The 14,825-nt window shown below is 46.0% G+C and overlaps 1 protein-coding gene across 1 annotated transcript; it reads right to left on the bottom strand.

Annotated features, from left to right (window-relative positions):
* Nucleotides 1–3,384: 3,384 nt before the first annotated feature.
* Nucleotides 3,385–14,465, bottom strand: LOC143660196 (very-long-chain 3-oxoacyl-CoA reductase-B-like). The gene is made up of 11 exons (XM_077133603.1): nucleotides 14,229–14,465; nucleotides 13,820–13,866; nucleotides 12,108–12,183; nucleotides 11,716–11,826; nucleotides 11,531–11,601; nucleotides 5,280–5,324; nucleotides 5,037–5,071; nucleotides 4,758–4,839; nucleotides 4,565–4,630; nucleotides 4,047–4,193; nucleotides 3,385–3,881 (listed from the first exon to the last, which is right to left on the bottom strand). Exons 1-11 carry the CDS (start codon nucleotides 14,386–14,388, stop codon nucleotides 3,777–3,779), a joined length of 945 nt encoding a protein of 314 aa, XP_076989718.1. The 5' UTR covers nucleotides 14,389–14,465; the 3' UTR covers nucleotides 3,385–3,776.
* Nucleotides 14,466–14,825: the final 360 nt, after the last annotated feature.

The raw sequence follows: 14,825 nt of genomic DNA, 5'->3' as shown, positions 1-14,825 counted from the left end.
ATGTCCACAGGAGAGGCTCACTGGCTGAAGAAGCAGTGAGTCTCTCCCCTGCCTTAAAAGCCACCAATTGATTGGATTATCCTGCTGTGGAAGACACATCTTAGTTGTTTGCAGATGTAATCAGCCATAGACGCAATGAACTCACTGATGATTTAATATACCAGCGTTCTGGTTTATCAACCAGCCAGAAAATATCTTTGCAGCAAAGATCAGGCCAGTGCTTGCTTGATCAGACAACTGGGCATAATCACTTGGCCAAGTCGACACCAGAACCTAACCATCACATCAAACAAAACCATTCCTGTTAACCCTAAAGCACACATAGGGCTTGAGCTGAGATTCTGTATAACTTTCATGCACTAAGATTACTTCCCAAAAACCTACAGCCTCCAGTGGGTTCTTAGGACATAAAAGTCCTGAAACCTAAAGGAACTAGCCTCTGTAAGATCAACTTGTCCCATCCCCCTAGTGCATTATTATTGACACCCCTTTCCAGCCTAAAATGTCATAGCCCAAATACCCCTTAAATGTGGGAGATGGATCAAAGGAGAAGGAGCAATTATAACACAGAAGATAGGATTTAACAAATGAGATGACTGCTGAATCCCTATACTGACATTTCTTTTAATCTCCAGTGTTTTGGAACAACTTGAAGGAAAATCTAGAATTGTGGAACTGTAGCCCATATCAAACTCTGAACTCTGCTCTATACCTACTTGGTACAATGTACTTTGAAAATTATTGCTTTTTAAACAAATGTTGTATTTAACAATAAAAATAGTTTTAAAAGAGAACATATTTTGAACACTTTCATATTGATACACTTGAACATGTAGATGAAATGCACACATTTTTGAAAACTACAACTTCTCGAAACTGACCCAAGAAGGAGCAGAAAATATGAATAGTCCTATATCTATTAGAGAAGTTTAAGCCACAATTTAAATCCTTTCCCCACAAATCCAAGCCCAGATGGTCTCTTGGTGAAATTTTCCAAAAACCTAAAGGAGGAATTACAGTCTCTCAAAAAGTTGTCTAGGGAATCAAAATGAGGGTTCTCTTTCATCACTTTGGTGGTTTTTTACTGTGACAACTGGGTGAAGAGGGAACCATCTTTTTTAGAATCCCTTCTGTTCTAGTTTGCTAGCTCCCAGAATGCAACACACCAGAGACAGATTGGCTTTTTAATAAAAGGGTATTTATTTCATTAGATCTTCAGAGGAAAGGCAGCTAACTTTTATCTGAGGTTCTTTCTTATGTGGGAAGGCACAGGATGATCTCTGCTGGCCTTCTCTCCAGACCTCTGGATTCCAACAACTTTCCCCAGGGTAATTTCTTTCTGCACCTCCAAAGGCCTGGGCTGAGCTGCAATTGCTGAGATGAGGTATGCTGAGCTGCTTGGGCTGTGCTACATTGTGCTCTCTCATTTAAGCACCAGCCAGTTAAGTCAAATGTCATTCATTGCAGCAGGCACGCCTCCTAGCTGACTGCAGATGTAATCAGCAACAGACGAGGTTCACGTACCACTGGCTCATGTCCACAGCAAGAGAACTAGGTGCCTTCACCTGGCCAAGTTGAGAACTGAACCTAACTACTTCACCTTCCCTCCATGGCTCTAGTTAGAGTAGGCTAAAAGAGAAAAGTTCACGAAGCTTGGAAAGCAGAAGTGATACATGAGCATCATTCTCAGATGACTGTCCTATGTAGATATGGTGAGAGAGATGCCAGTGGGTCCCAGCTTGCTCTACACTTCCCTACAGTGTGTGAGAGATGCAGAGTGACCAGCCTTGTTTCCCCCCTTTTTCTGTTAATCTCTTCTCAACTCTGGCCCTACTGACCAACAGCAACCTCAGGTCCATCACCAGATACAGGAGCAGCAGCCTTCCAGTGACTTCCTCACCAGCTGTCTTCTGTGATCACATACCAGAGCTGGATATGCCTGGCTGCCCCAATTTTCCTGAAAATTCTGCCTTGTTCACCTGTATCAATGCTTCAGAGTGGCTGCTTAGGGATTTTTCTCTGATCATCCAACTGCCTTATCTGATATTTGTTTCCACAGTATTGTTTGCACTTGTGTAAGGTCTTATGCCTGTAATAAACCCTGTAGTCCATAAATTTCACTGTGTCACTGTTTTGAAACTGACTAGAGCACAAAGAAAAGGTGAGGAGCTGTACCATATTAAACAAGACTAAAGAAACAGGATAACTAAATGCAGTACATTTTCCTGGATTGGATCCTAGATAGGGAAAAACATTGTTTCAAAGGCATTTTTTGGGACAATTAGAAAATTCTGAATATGGACTGTGTGTTAAAAATAGTAATATGGCAATGACATATTTTCTGGATTTGATTATTACATTGTGGTTATGTAGGAGAATATACTTGTTTTCAGAAAGTATTTGATAATGCATTTAGGGGTAAAGGATAATGATATCTTCAACTTGCATCAACACACAGAAAGAGGGGCAGAGAGACAGAGAGGGAAATGGAGAGGGACAGGGAGAAGGAGAACGTCAGACAGGGAAGGGAAGAGCAAACAACGCAAATGTGAATGCACAGTGAACCAAGGTACTGAGTATATGGGGGCTCGTTTTGTAATCAACATGATGTGGGCTATGCTACGTCAGAGCAGTTTTAATTTGCATTGCTCTTCTTATGAATGAAGTTGAATATTTTTTCATATACTAAAGGAGTGTATAACTTTCCCCGTTAATTGTCTGTTCATGTTTTTTGCACATTTTTAAGAATTGGGTATTGGTCTTTTCCTTCCTGATTTCTAAAAGTTCTTTATATAAAAGAAATGAAGATTTTTCATGTGATGGAAGCTGTAAATATTTTCTCTTAAATGGTCACATTTTTGTTTGGCTTCTGGCATCTTTTTTGGTAAGCAATTTCTTAATGTGTTTAAGTAGTTTTGTTGAGAAAACTATCTTATAGTTCGTGGATTTTCCCCTAATATTTTATCATGAAAAATTTCAAACATTCAGAAAACGTGAGAGAATTGTACACTGAATTCTCATGTACTTATCACCAAGATTCTACCACTAACTGGTTTTCTCACATTTCTCTTCCCTCCCTCCATTTCCATCTCCATCCGTTAGTTCCTCTTACTTTCCACTGCATGTCAGAGTAAGCTGTACACACCAGTCCACATCCCTAACCAATGCAGGCTGCACAGCTTTAAGTGGAGGTCACTGTTCCTTAGTGGTTTTTTTACTGTTGCTCTCATTTTAAAATCATAGTTAGATTCACGACCAAAATAAAAAGAAATTCACCTATGAATTCTTCCAGTCTTTGTGTTGCCTTGTTTACATGGAGATTTATGATTCATCTGGAGTTTATGTTAGTGAATGATGTGAGAATCAGACACATTTTTCCCCAGATTTTATTGTTATATTCATCTGTATCATATATTCCATCCAAATTTTACCCTTAGTATTTCACAGTATCATCACTTAGTTGTGCAGGCATCCTCATCAGACCCACTGTTAGACCATTTTCATTACTCCAAGAAGAAAATTATCAGATAGACACCAAAAAAGAAAACCCAATACATCCCATGTCACTTATCTCCCCCATTACCGACTCCTAGAATTGGTGTGGTGCAGCAGTTACTGTTGAGGAACAAATTTTAAGGTATTACTGTTAACATAGTGCATAGCTTGCAGTAGGCATTTCCGTGCAGGACGCGGTTGTCAGCTGGCCCAGCCCCGCACTGGACAGAAGAGGAGGGGACGGACAAACAGCCCCACCTGCCGCATCTTCCTCAGGTTCTTTAGTTTCCTTTTGCCTCAGACAACCACAAAATGAGAGACACCAACCTGACTGACAGCTGACTTTGGAAAAAACAATTGAACAAAGACACACGCAGCAGGAAATTCTGGAAAGAAGCAACACCAGGAATCAGGCAGCAGCTGCCCTTGGCCTCCCCCTCCCCCAACCCTACTGCCAGCGCTTGGTAGGGGCCTCCCCTCCTCCGGGCGTCTCCACCTCCTGCACCAGGGAAGCCCACCGAGCCCTCCGCCCCAGGCTGCCCTCTGGGCACCTGTACAGCGTGGCTCAGGCACCCGGAGGTGTGGGAGGAGAGGCCCAGGGTGTCCAAGGCCTGCCGAGCGAAGTCTTGGGCGCCCAGCACCAGCAGCCCGGGGCTCATGTGGGTCATGTTTGTGGAGACCACCAGGGGGCTCACCGTCTGGGGTGCAAGGGAGTAAAGGAAAGAACTCCTCCCCACCGTGCCCCAGGCCTTCTCCGAACACCCCTCCCCACCACCACTCCTGCATTTCTTGTATTTGGGGCCTTCTCAGTCACATCTCCCAGCGTCGCCTCCTCCGGGGCCCTGCCCCTCAAGGAGACCTGTTTCTCCCCAGCACTGCGCTGCTGAAACCCTCAGGAGTACTGCTCCTCCCTGGGACCCCACCCTCCAGCCCTCCCGGCACCCCCCCACTCTGACCCCAGGAGCCTCCACTGTCTCTAAGCTCCCTACAACCCATAATACATAGAGGCTGCCCTGCGTCTGGACTCCCCTCCCCAGTTCCTATAAGGTCCCGCCCCCGCTGTCAGCACCTGCACGGTGACCCCCCGAGAGAGGTACTCGGCTCCCACAGCCCCAGAGAAGCTTCGCACAAAGGCCTGTGGAGGAAGGAGAGGGAGAGTCCCCAGACCAAGAAACTTCCCTGCGCAGTGTCTGAGCCGGACTGCCCCCTCACCAGCGTCCCATTCAGCCCAGGCTTTGGGTGTGTGGGGTCTGGGTGGGTACCTTGGTAGCTCCGTAGGCAGCGAAGAAGGGTGTGGGGCCGTTTTCAACCTCGGAGGAGATGTTGATGACGACGCCCCTGCCCCTGCAGGAGGAAACGCGTGGGTGGGAGGAGAGGGTCCTGGTGATGTCCCCACCGGATCTGAGATGCTCAGAGGGGACAGGGAAGAGCTGGAAACATGGGTGGGGCAGCTGGGGAATGGAAAGGCCTGGAGGTGGACCGGGGTGGGGTAGGAGGGTGGGTGGAGGGCCCAGCCCAGGAGAGAGTGACACTGTGCTCACCTGGTGACCATCTGGGGCAGGATGATTCGAGTCATCTGGAGAGAAGCGCAGTGAGCGGGGGTCATTCCTTTTACATCCTCTTACCTGCTCCCAGGGACCCCCACTCCTGACTTTCCCTCAGGGCACATCCCTGGACACCCCCTCCATGCCAGGCTCAACTCCGGGGCTGGGGTTGGGGCCGGGACCACCCAAGTGCTCGGAGCTCTGCGGGCCTGAGGCGCAGACCTCCAACCCCTGCCTCACCTGGACCACCGACAGCATGTTGCAGTTCACAATATCCGACAGGCCCTGGGGAAGGAAAAGCAGCCTGTCACCCATGCCCTCCCAGTCCTGCTACAACTCCCACCCTCTTTTATTACCTAGATTCCTTTTTGTAATGGTCAGACAGCCATGACATAAAATTGGCCATTCCAGTAATTTTTGAGGTTGCTATTCAGTGGCATTAAGGACAGTCACAATGTACTGATGTCACCTCTATCCAAGTGGGAACATTTTCATCATCCCAAACAGAAACTCTGTATCCATAAAGCATTAATACCCTATTCTCTCTTCTCCCCAGCTCCTGGTAACCTGTAACCTACTTTCTGTCTCTATGAATTTGCTCATGCCAAGTATTTCATATAAGGGAAAGTCATACAATGTTGTCTTTTTGAGTCTGGCTTATTTCCCTCAGCATATTATTCAAAGTTCATCCATGTTATAGCATGCATCAAATCTTCATTTTAAGGCTGAAAAATACTCTGTTGCATAGACAGAGCACATTTTGTTTGTTTATTCATATTGGACATTTGGGTTGTTTCCCCTTTTGACTCTTGGAGTGCTGCTGCCCTGAGTATGGGTGTACAAGTAGCTGGTTGAGCCCTGCTTTCTATACCTAGGAGGGGACTTGCTGGAAGATATGGTAATTTCTGAAGAACCCCCAAAATTTTCCACAGTGGCTGCACCATTTTACATTCCAGCAGTGATTCACCGTTTCTCCACATCCTCATCAGCACTTCATTGCTTTGTTTTTTAAATCTAGGGGGGGTGTGCAGTGGTATGATTTGCATTCCCCAAGTGATTAATGATGTTCAACATCTTCTCATTTGCTTATTGATTGTGTGTTTATTTCTTTGGAAAAATGTGAATTTTGCCAATATTTTTTCATATAGAACACATTTTTAAAAAGTAGCACTGGTACTAGAATTGAAAATTCACTCACTTTGATCCAGAAACCCCACCTCTAGGAATACCTCTGCCATATACACACATGTGGAAAATGAATATATCCAGAGATGTTCATTGCAACACCTAGTGGTAGTCACAAGTAATTGGCACCTGATTATCACTCAGTAGAGGGTGGTTGAATGCAGTGTGGTCGGTGTGTGGGTTGTGGTACAACAAGAAACAGAAGGGATCAGCTGCTTTTACCTGCAGGGAATGAGCCTCAAGATATAGTGCTCTTTGAAGGAGACAAACTGAAGTCAGTGTGCCGTCATTTCAATAAAAAATATATATATATATCTATGCTCTTCCTTATATATATAGTGAGGGAAAGAAAGGCAACATATTTTAAATTGGGGACAACTTTTGGGGAGCAGTATTAGAGAAAGAGGGGACATCTTCACCTATTTCATAAATTTCACCAACTGGATTTTTCTGCTGTATCTGGCAGAAATATGCTATGAAATCTTCTATGAATCTATCTGTAAATATTCTATGAAATTTTAACATACACAAACCATCACAATTTCCTTAAGATGAAAACAAAGCAAGCATCCATCAATAGATGAATGGATTAAAAAAAGTCTCATATACATATGATGGAATATTAGTCAGCAATAAGAAGGATCAAAATCCTGAAGCAGATAGGAACATAGATTAACTCTGAGGATATTATGTTAAGTGAAATAAAGTCAGACATAAAAGGACAAATATTGTACAATCTCACTGAAATGAATTAAATAATAAGTAAACTAGTAGACTTAAACTAAAGAATATAGGCTACTAAGATAAAGAATGAGGCTAAAGAATGGGGAGCAGTTCTTTAATATGTATAGAATGTTGAACTAAGGTGAACTTAAACTTTTGGAAATGAACAGAGGTAATGGTAGCACATTACTATGAGAATAATTAACAGTGCTGAATGGTGTGTGAATGTGGTAGAAAATGGAAGTTTAGAGTCTTGTAGATTATCAAAAGGAAAGTTCAATGTTAAAACAAGGGAATAAAAGTGACTCTTGTAGTGGATAATGTCAGTGATTATCTGTTCAAATATTAACAAGTTTTTTCATGAACTAAAGCAAATGTACATTGCTGTTACATGGAGTCAATAATAGAGGGGCATTTGGGGAAAATGTACCTTTTGCAAACTATGAACTATAGTTAACAGTAATATCTTAATATTTGTTCATCAAGACTAACAAATGTACCACAACAACACTATAGGTAAATAATAAATGGGGATAAATGATATGGGGGGATTTGGGTTTTCTTTTTATTTCTTTTCTGGAGTAATGAAAATGTTCTAAATTTGATCATGGGGATGTATGTACAACAATGTGTTGATACTGTGAGCTTGTGAATGTATACACCAGATGTTTGCATATCTCAATAAAATTGCATTTAAAGAAAATTTTATGATAATATTTTAAGATGTTGCCCCTATTGCAAGCTGTGGAGAATCATAGATTTGTGAGTGGTTCTCATGGATTTTTAGGAGAGTACCATCATCAAAATGGCAGGTTTGGAGCTCATGCCTGACAACTGCTCTCAAATGCCTGACATTTGAAAATAAATTCCCAAAACACAGAGAATGAAAAAAAGAATGACACACAAACCAAAGAGCAAAAACCTTTAGGGTACAAAGTGAACATAAATGGTGAAGCTCCACTCATATTAGAACTAAATAGTGACAGTCTCCCAGATAAGAAAAGCACTCATCACCCTTGGCTCCTCCCCAGAGTTCACCACTGTCCTGACTGCTGCCCATTCTAGAATAGTTTTATCTGGTTTTAAACCTCATACATGTGGAATTATACAACATTTGATCTCTCATCTCTGCCTTGTTTTGCTTAATGTGTTTGTGAGATCCACCCATGTTTTGTAGAGAAGAAGTCCATTCACCTTCAATGTTAGAATATTCCATGGTAATGTGACGACAGCAAGCTTCATTTATCTTACCAACTATTGATCGACATTAGGTTGTGTACTGTTTGGGGATATCACAAATAAATTATCTAGGAACCAGCCTGTACCTTTTGGAAGATGTGAGCACTTACAATTCACCAGGAGTGAAATATAAGCATATTTCTGATCTTAGGAAACTCTGCAAATGATGGTCCAAAATCGTCCAAATTTACATGCCCACATGCAGAGGATGAGGGCTCCAGTAATCCCAAACTTTCACCCACACTTGGCATTGTCAGAACATGCAACGTTAGCCATTTCAGTGGAATGGCTGGAATAATGCTGATGTGTCATGAGGTACAATTCTTGGTCTATATTACGGCTTTCCGCTAGCTAATGAATTTGTTTAGGACATTTGCATTTGTGTTCCTGAAGAACAGATCACTTTAACCCAGTGATTAACGTGGGCAAGGGTTGGGGTTGTTTAACCCAAACAAAGTTCAATTCATTCACAAGATGGACTCAGTTCTGAAGAATTCTAGCTTATTTCCATTTTACCCTAACTTCTGGATTATGGTTCTGGACAGTCTCAACCAAAAGGCTGGGGTGGGGGGAGGAGCAATGGGTTTCAAGACTTTGAACTGCATTATATGTTGTCCAGAATCAAGAGTATGTTGAAAGCTCTGCTTAAATTCTTAAACTCTTTACCTTAAAGGTAAACATGGCTCCAAATGTCTTGGATGCTCTCCTGTCTCAAATCTTGGTGCTACAATTCCACACATGCTTGGTAATTTTATGTTGCCTTCAAATAGCTATTATATCCAGCTTTTCTGTGTTCTTTTTGGCAAGGTTGGTCTAGAACCAGCTCCTGCCTCTAATACTAGAAGTGGAATAAACAAGAAGCTTCTCTTTTAATTTTATAAAGTGAGTGTATATAGTACTTCTGAAATAATAGTTAAGCTTTTAAAACTCATCATCATCTTCTGCTTTGTTTATATCTAATATGAAGAGCTGGCATTCCTTAAGTTCAGAATTGCAATTTAGGTTCATTACTTCATTAATGTACATCATTCCATTCCATTCTCACAATAATCCTAAGAGGCTGAAAAAAAACTATTCATTCCCATTTTATGAACAGGAAACTGAGTTTCAGAAACATAGAGTCATTTACCCAAAGTCACACCTGACAGAAAAACAGACCTGAAAATTTTGCTGTCCATGTATCCATTGTCAGGAAGCTACTGGAGGATATGCTCCAGTAAAATGAGGGAGTAAACCAGAAAATGCTGTGACATATGGTTGAGAAAACAGGGGCTTCCTAGGGTAAAGTTGAAAGGCGGTCCCAGGATACCCAGCACTAGAGTTCAGTAAAGAAATGAGCAAGACAGAGGATCTCGGAGAGATTTCTTCAAAAAGAAGAAATTTGTTAGGATATCTGATGTGGTTGTTTTTTTAATAAAATAGATATACGCATATATTTTTAGCCTACATTTTTGAGTTGAAGTAGTGCTAAGTACAGAGAAACCCAAGCAAATGCAAAGGAAAGACAACTACTAGCTATAAAGAGAAAAAAACAGTGTTGAAGACAGGAAAAGTAATCTCAGCCCACAATATGGCTCAGCTGTGGACAGTGTTTTCATATTCCTGGTAATGTGACTTGCACCTTCATCTATGAAATACGCTGGGGGATGTGAGCCTGAAGGCTGTGGGTTTGTGGTTGGAGCAGAGGTGTATGTGAAGGAGAAATAGTCACCAGATAATGGCTAAAACTGAAAAAAATCAAGATGTACCTTTAAACACATTATTTGAAAGCATGAAATTATATTTGTTTAATGGTAGTCTCTAGGGCAGTGGTTCTCCACCAGGGGTGACTTTTGTCCACAGGGGACAGTTGTCAATGTCTGGAGACATTTATGGTTGTTACAACTGTAGAGAGGGGTGCTGTTGGCATCAAGTGGGCCGAGGACAGGGGTGCTGCCCACTCTCCTGCAGTGCACCGATTGGCCCCCGACAAGGAGTTATCCAGCCCAGTTGTCAGTAGTGCCAACATTTGAGGATGTGCTCGAGGGAATGGAAAAATGGGATTGACACATATCATTTTTTTTAACAAGCCCTGTAGAATTATTTGACTCTGTATATCCAACGCAGATAAAACTGAAAACTAAAGGAAATAGTATTGACTGTAAGAAAAGAGATTGGCAGTTGAAACTGAAGTATGAGTGGCCATATTCCACCAGAATTGTGAGCATTTGTGTGGAGTCAATTAAGAGAAGAGAAGCTGTGGGTTCAAGAGGGTCCCAAATAGAAATGTACAAATCCACAGCCTGGGAAGGCCCGCCCTGGTTTTACCTGGAGTGAGCATCAGGGAATACAAAGGGCAGAACCAGGCCCAACCTGGACAATATACGTGTAGGGCACTGCGGAAGAGTGAGAGCCCTACTGAAGGTGCCTCATTCGCCTGGAAGGCAGCACAGGTTTGTAGATTTAAAACAACATCCCACATGATGTCCAGGGCTGTGGGTCTCCCTGGTGACATGGAACATGACCCCTAGGGATGAGCCTGGCCCTGGCACCATGTGATTGACAATGCCTTCCTGACCAAAAGGGGTAAAGAAACATAACAAAATAAGGTATCAGTGGCTAAGAGAGTTCAGAAAAGAGTCAAGAAGTTATCCTGCAGGCTACTCTTATGCAAGCTTCAGCTAGATGATGCTAACTGCCATAGTTTGCCAAACCCCAAACAACATCATTCCTATTAACTCTAAGGAACATCCAGGGCTCTACCTGAAATCCTATGAAGGTTCACATGATAAATTTACTTTTCAGAAACCTAAAACCTTCAGATGGTTCTTAGACAGCTAAGTCCTGAAACCCAGAGGGACCAGTATCACCAAGACATCAACCATTTCCATACCTTATTGCTGGCACACCTTTTTCACCATGAAGAAAGTTAGAATGAGCAAAAACCCAATATTCCTAAAGACTGGGACAAAGATCCAAAGAGAAGTAGGGGTTATAACAGAGAAGTTGGGATTTAACAGATCAGTATGACTGCTGAATCACTGTACTGGTATTTCCTTTTAGTAGCCTGTGTCCTGGAGCGACTAGAAGGAAAAAACTAAAATTGTGGAACTGTAACCCATTCTAAACTTTGAAATTTGATCTATAACAACTTGTTAAAATGTACTTTGAAATTTATTGCTTTTTTGAATATATGTTATATTTCACAATTAAAAAAGTGAAAAAACAAAGAAACAAACCAATTTCCCTGCAGAAGGTGGAGGAGTACTTCGTTCAAAGGCAGGGTGCTGTGCTGGATCCCACAGAGCACAGTAGGGTCTGGGGATGCAGCGTCAAGCCGGCTCCTACCGGGGCCCCCCACTCACCTTGGCGAGGTTCTCAGTGTCCAGCAGTTTCCTCAGCCCTTTGTTATGGTGCAGCATGCCCACGTTGTTCACTGAGCGAGAGGGGATGGATGGTTTTGTCAGTCCAGCAGTCCCAGGGACCCCAGGAGAGACGGAGGGCAGCCAAGGGAGCTTGGGGCAGGGTGAACGGGGGCCATTGAGCTTACCCAGGACTCCAACCTCCAGGTCTCTCAGGCCTGCCTCGATGGCCTCGTAGATCTCCAAGCCCCCCGTGAAGTCGGCCTGGATGACTTGTGTGGTCCTTCCGTGAAGCCGTTCTGGGAGGCAGGGTGGGGGTGAGGACCCAAGTTCCCACTGGGGGCCAATCCAAGCTCTGCCCCAGCCCATGCCCTGGCCCCTTTCCAGCCCTGGCCAAACCCCATTCCAGCCTCTGTGGCCACCCCTGATCCCCTGGCCCTCAGACCAACCCTAGCCCCAGCCACTGCCCTTGACTAGAGTCCAGCCCTAACTCGTGCTGCCTCCCCTGTCCCAGCCCCAGCCTCTGTCCCCACTCTGTGCAGCCCCAGCTCCTGCCCCCACCACTGTGCCCTGGACTCACCTATCTCTTTGGCTTCTTGCTCCAGCTTGCTGAGGTTTCGACTGATGAGGACGATGTTGAGACCTCTCCGGGCGAGCTACAAGGATTCATTCATGCATTCATGGGTTCACTCATTCAACAGATATTTACCGCACACTGACTGTGTGCTGCACAGTGCCATGGATATGGAAGTAAACAAAAAAGGAAATGGAACCTGCCCTGGCGGAGCACGTGTTCTGGAGCAAAAGAGCACCAGGCAGAGGGAAAGGCCAGTGCAAAGGCCCTGCTGGCACCTCAGAGAACAGAGTGGCGGTAAAGGGCACTGGTGAAATGCAGGATGTCTCTGAGCTCAGAGGACCTGACTGGAGCACAGTCTGCGGATGCCCCAGGAAAGCCTTCAGCTGTTATTCTCTGTGATGTAAGGACCCATTTGCTCAAGCACTCATTCCTTCATTCATACATTCATTCAAAATGTGTTTGCCGAGCACCTCCTGCTCTTTGCCGGGTGATGCTGGGGATAGAGGATGACCGTGAAGACCCATTCCAGCCCCTTCCCTCCCCCAGTTCCCCACCCCAGCTTCCTGCCTGCACCCTGGTTCCAGTCTTACCCCCTCTCATCTGTTCTCCACTCAGCAGCCAGAAGAGTCTTTCCAAAGCACAAACCTGCCCCTGCCTCTCTCCTGCTTAGGACCTGCCTTGGCTCCCCAGGACCCTCGGGAAAAAGCCACACTCTTCACCCCAGCCCTCAAGGCCCTGCATGGCTAGACCCCTGCCTGGGTCTCCTTCCAATGCTCCTCTAAGCAATTCCAGGCATGGCAGTTTATTGAGCCCCTAGAATCACCCCTGGGATTCCTCTGCCTCTGGGCCTTTGCACATGTCCCCTCTTCTGCTTTGAATGCCCTTCCATTGACACAGAAGAGGAATAAAATATTTGTGGAATGGATGACATTAACTGGGGAATGCTCAGCATTGGGGTAGGTGCAATATCTATCTTCTCAAACCGCATGTCTGAGGGTGATGTGTTCTGTAGGAATTAGCATCCTTTGACTTTGTGCGGTTGCACCCAAGCTTCTCAATGACCCCATGCACCTGAGGAGCTGATGCTCTGTGTGTGTGTGTGTGTGTGTGTGTGTGTGTGTGATCACTCATGCACTCCCAGGTCATTCCTCCCTTTGGTAAACTGTTCCCCAGTATTTGCACACAGCTGGCACCACCACAGCCCCACCCCCCTGAGGCTCACAGTCCAGTGGATGTGACACATGGTGACAACCCAGAATATCAGCAGCTGGAAGGGCATTTCCACACTTGCTCACCAAAGCCATTTGATCCACTTGGCATTTTATTTATGTTTCCTGCTTACACGCGTCTCCCCTCTAGAACATAAGCTCCTTTTGGGCATGGCCCTTTAAATTTTTAAAAATCTATTTTGTCTACTTCAGCATCCCCAGTGCCGGAACTTGTACTTGACACAGAGCAGGTGGTCAGGAAATAGGATTTGAATGAATGAATCAGGACTATGATGGGCGAAGGAGAGAAACTGGAGAGGGGCTTTATAAATACCTGTTCCCCCGAGGGGGGTGGGGCGACAGAGGGAAGGCTTCCTGGAAGAGGGGACCAGACAGATGGCACGATTTCCAGTTCAGTGGGGGCGACCGACAGACGGGCAGATCTGAGAAGCTCCTGCCTTCCCCCCACCCCCTTCCCCACCCTCTTGGCTCCAAGGCCCAGCTCACCTCGTGCGCATAACCCCTGCCAATGCCGGAAGTGGCTCCTGTCACCACTGGAGAGGAGCAAAGGAGGCGTGGGGAGTCGGGGGCGCATCTCCCACAGAGGCCCTGTAAAGCTGCGTCTCCAGCCTGGGGAGGACTTGGCTCCAGCGCACCCTCAGTTGGTTCCAGATCCTTTCCCGCCGCCGATCTCCTCTCCCCTCCCCCGGTCCTTCTCTCACCCTCTCTGGGATGGGCTCACCGGGACCGCCCCTTCCCCATTGTCCTCACAGCTCATCCGCCCCGCGCCTCTGACACCCGCTATCCTGTGCCGGCACAGGGGCTTCCTGGCTTCTTCGCCCTCGCCCATGTCATCCCGTCCGTGACCTTCTTGCTTTCTGGGGTCCCTGGACCCGCTCGTGCGCGGCCCTCTCACCTGCCCAGGCTCCTTGCGACCGGAGCCACGGGGCGCCCGGGCGCACCTGGGGCAGCAGGAAGACATAGACGGTGCGGCCCAGCCCCCAGAGCCCCAGCAGCAGCAGCCAGGCGGCGGTGACGGCCCCCAGCGCGCTCAGCGCGGACCACCCCAACTCCATCGCAGTCCAAGCCAGCCGCACTCAGCGACTGGAACAGGAGGCTCCTAGGCAGCCTGAATTTGTGCCGCCAGCTGGCCGGCAGCCCTGAGCGGGGTGAGATCCGCGGGTGGCGCTGCGGCCCCGCCCCCAGGAGGCTCCGCCTTATTCTAACCCGCCAGCCCCGCCCACCTGGACGACCAGCCAAGGTTCACCCCTGCGGGCTCCCCAGGGCTGGGCAAAGGCACTCGCAGGTGCCCTTGGTTTGGGTCGTTGAACTCGGGCCTCTGTTGGTCGCTGCCCGGGTTTGATTCTGCCCGGCGGGAGGGCGATGTGTACCCACTCGATAGCCCAGGAACCCCGACTTCTGGGCTCTCTGCCACAAACGTTTCAGGCCCTTTCTTTCTATCTTGATGTTTCATCTGCTTGTTCCCAGTTATTGAGAGAAATGTATTCAAGTC

This window comes from Tamandua tetradactyla, chromosome 16 (genome assembly GCF_023851605.1).
Source record: "Tamandua tetradactyla isolate mTamTet1 chromosome 16, mTamTet1.pri, whole genome shotgun sequence".
Lineage (NCBI taxonomy): Eukaryota > Metazoa > Chordata > Mammalia > Pilosa > Myrmecophagidae > Tamandua > Tamandua tetradactyla.
This window is presented reverse-complemented; position numbering and strand designations above follow the sequence as displayed.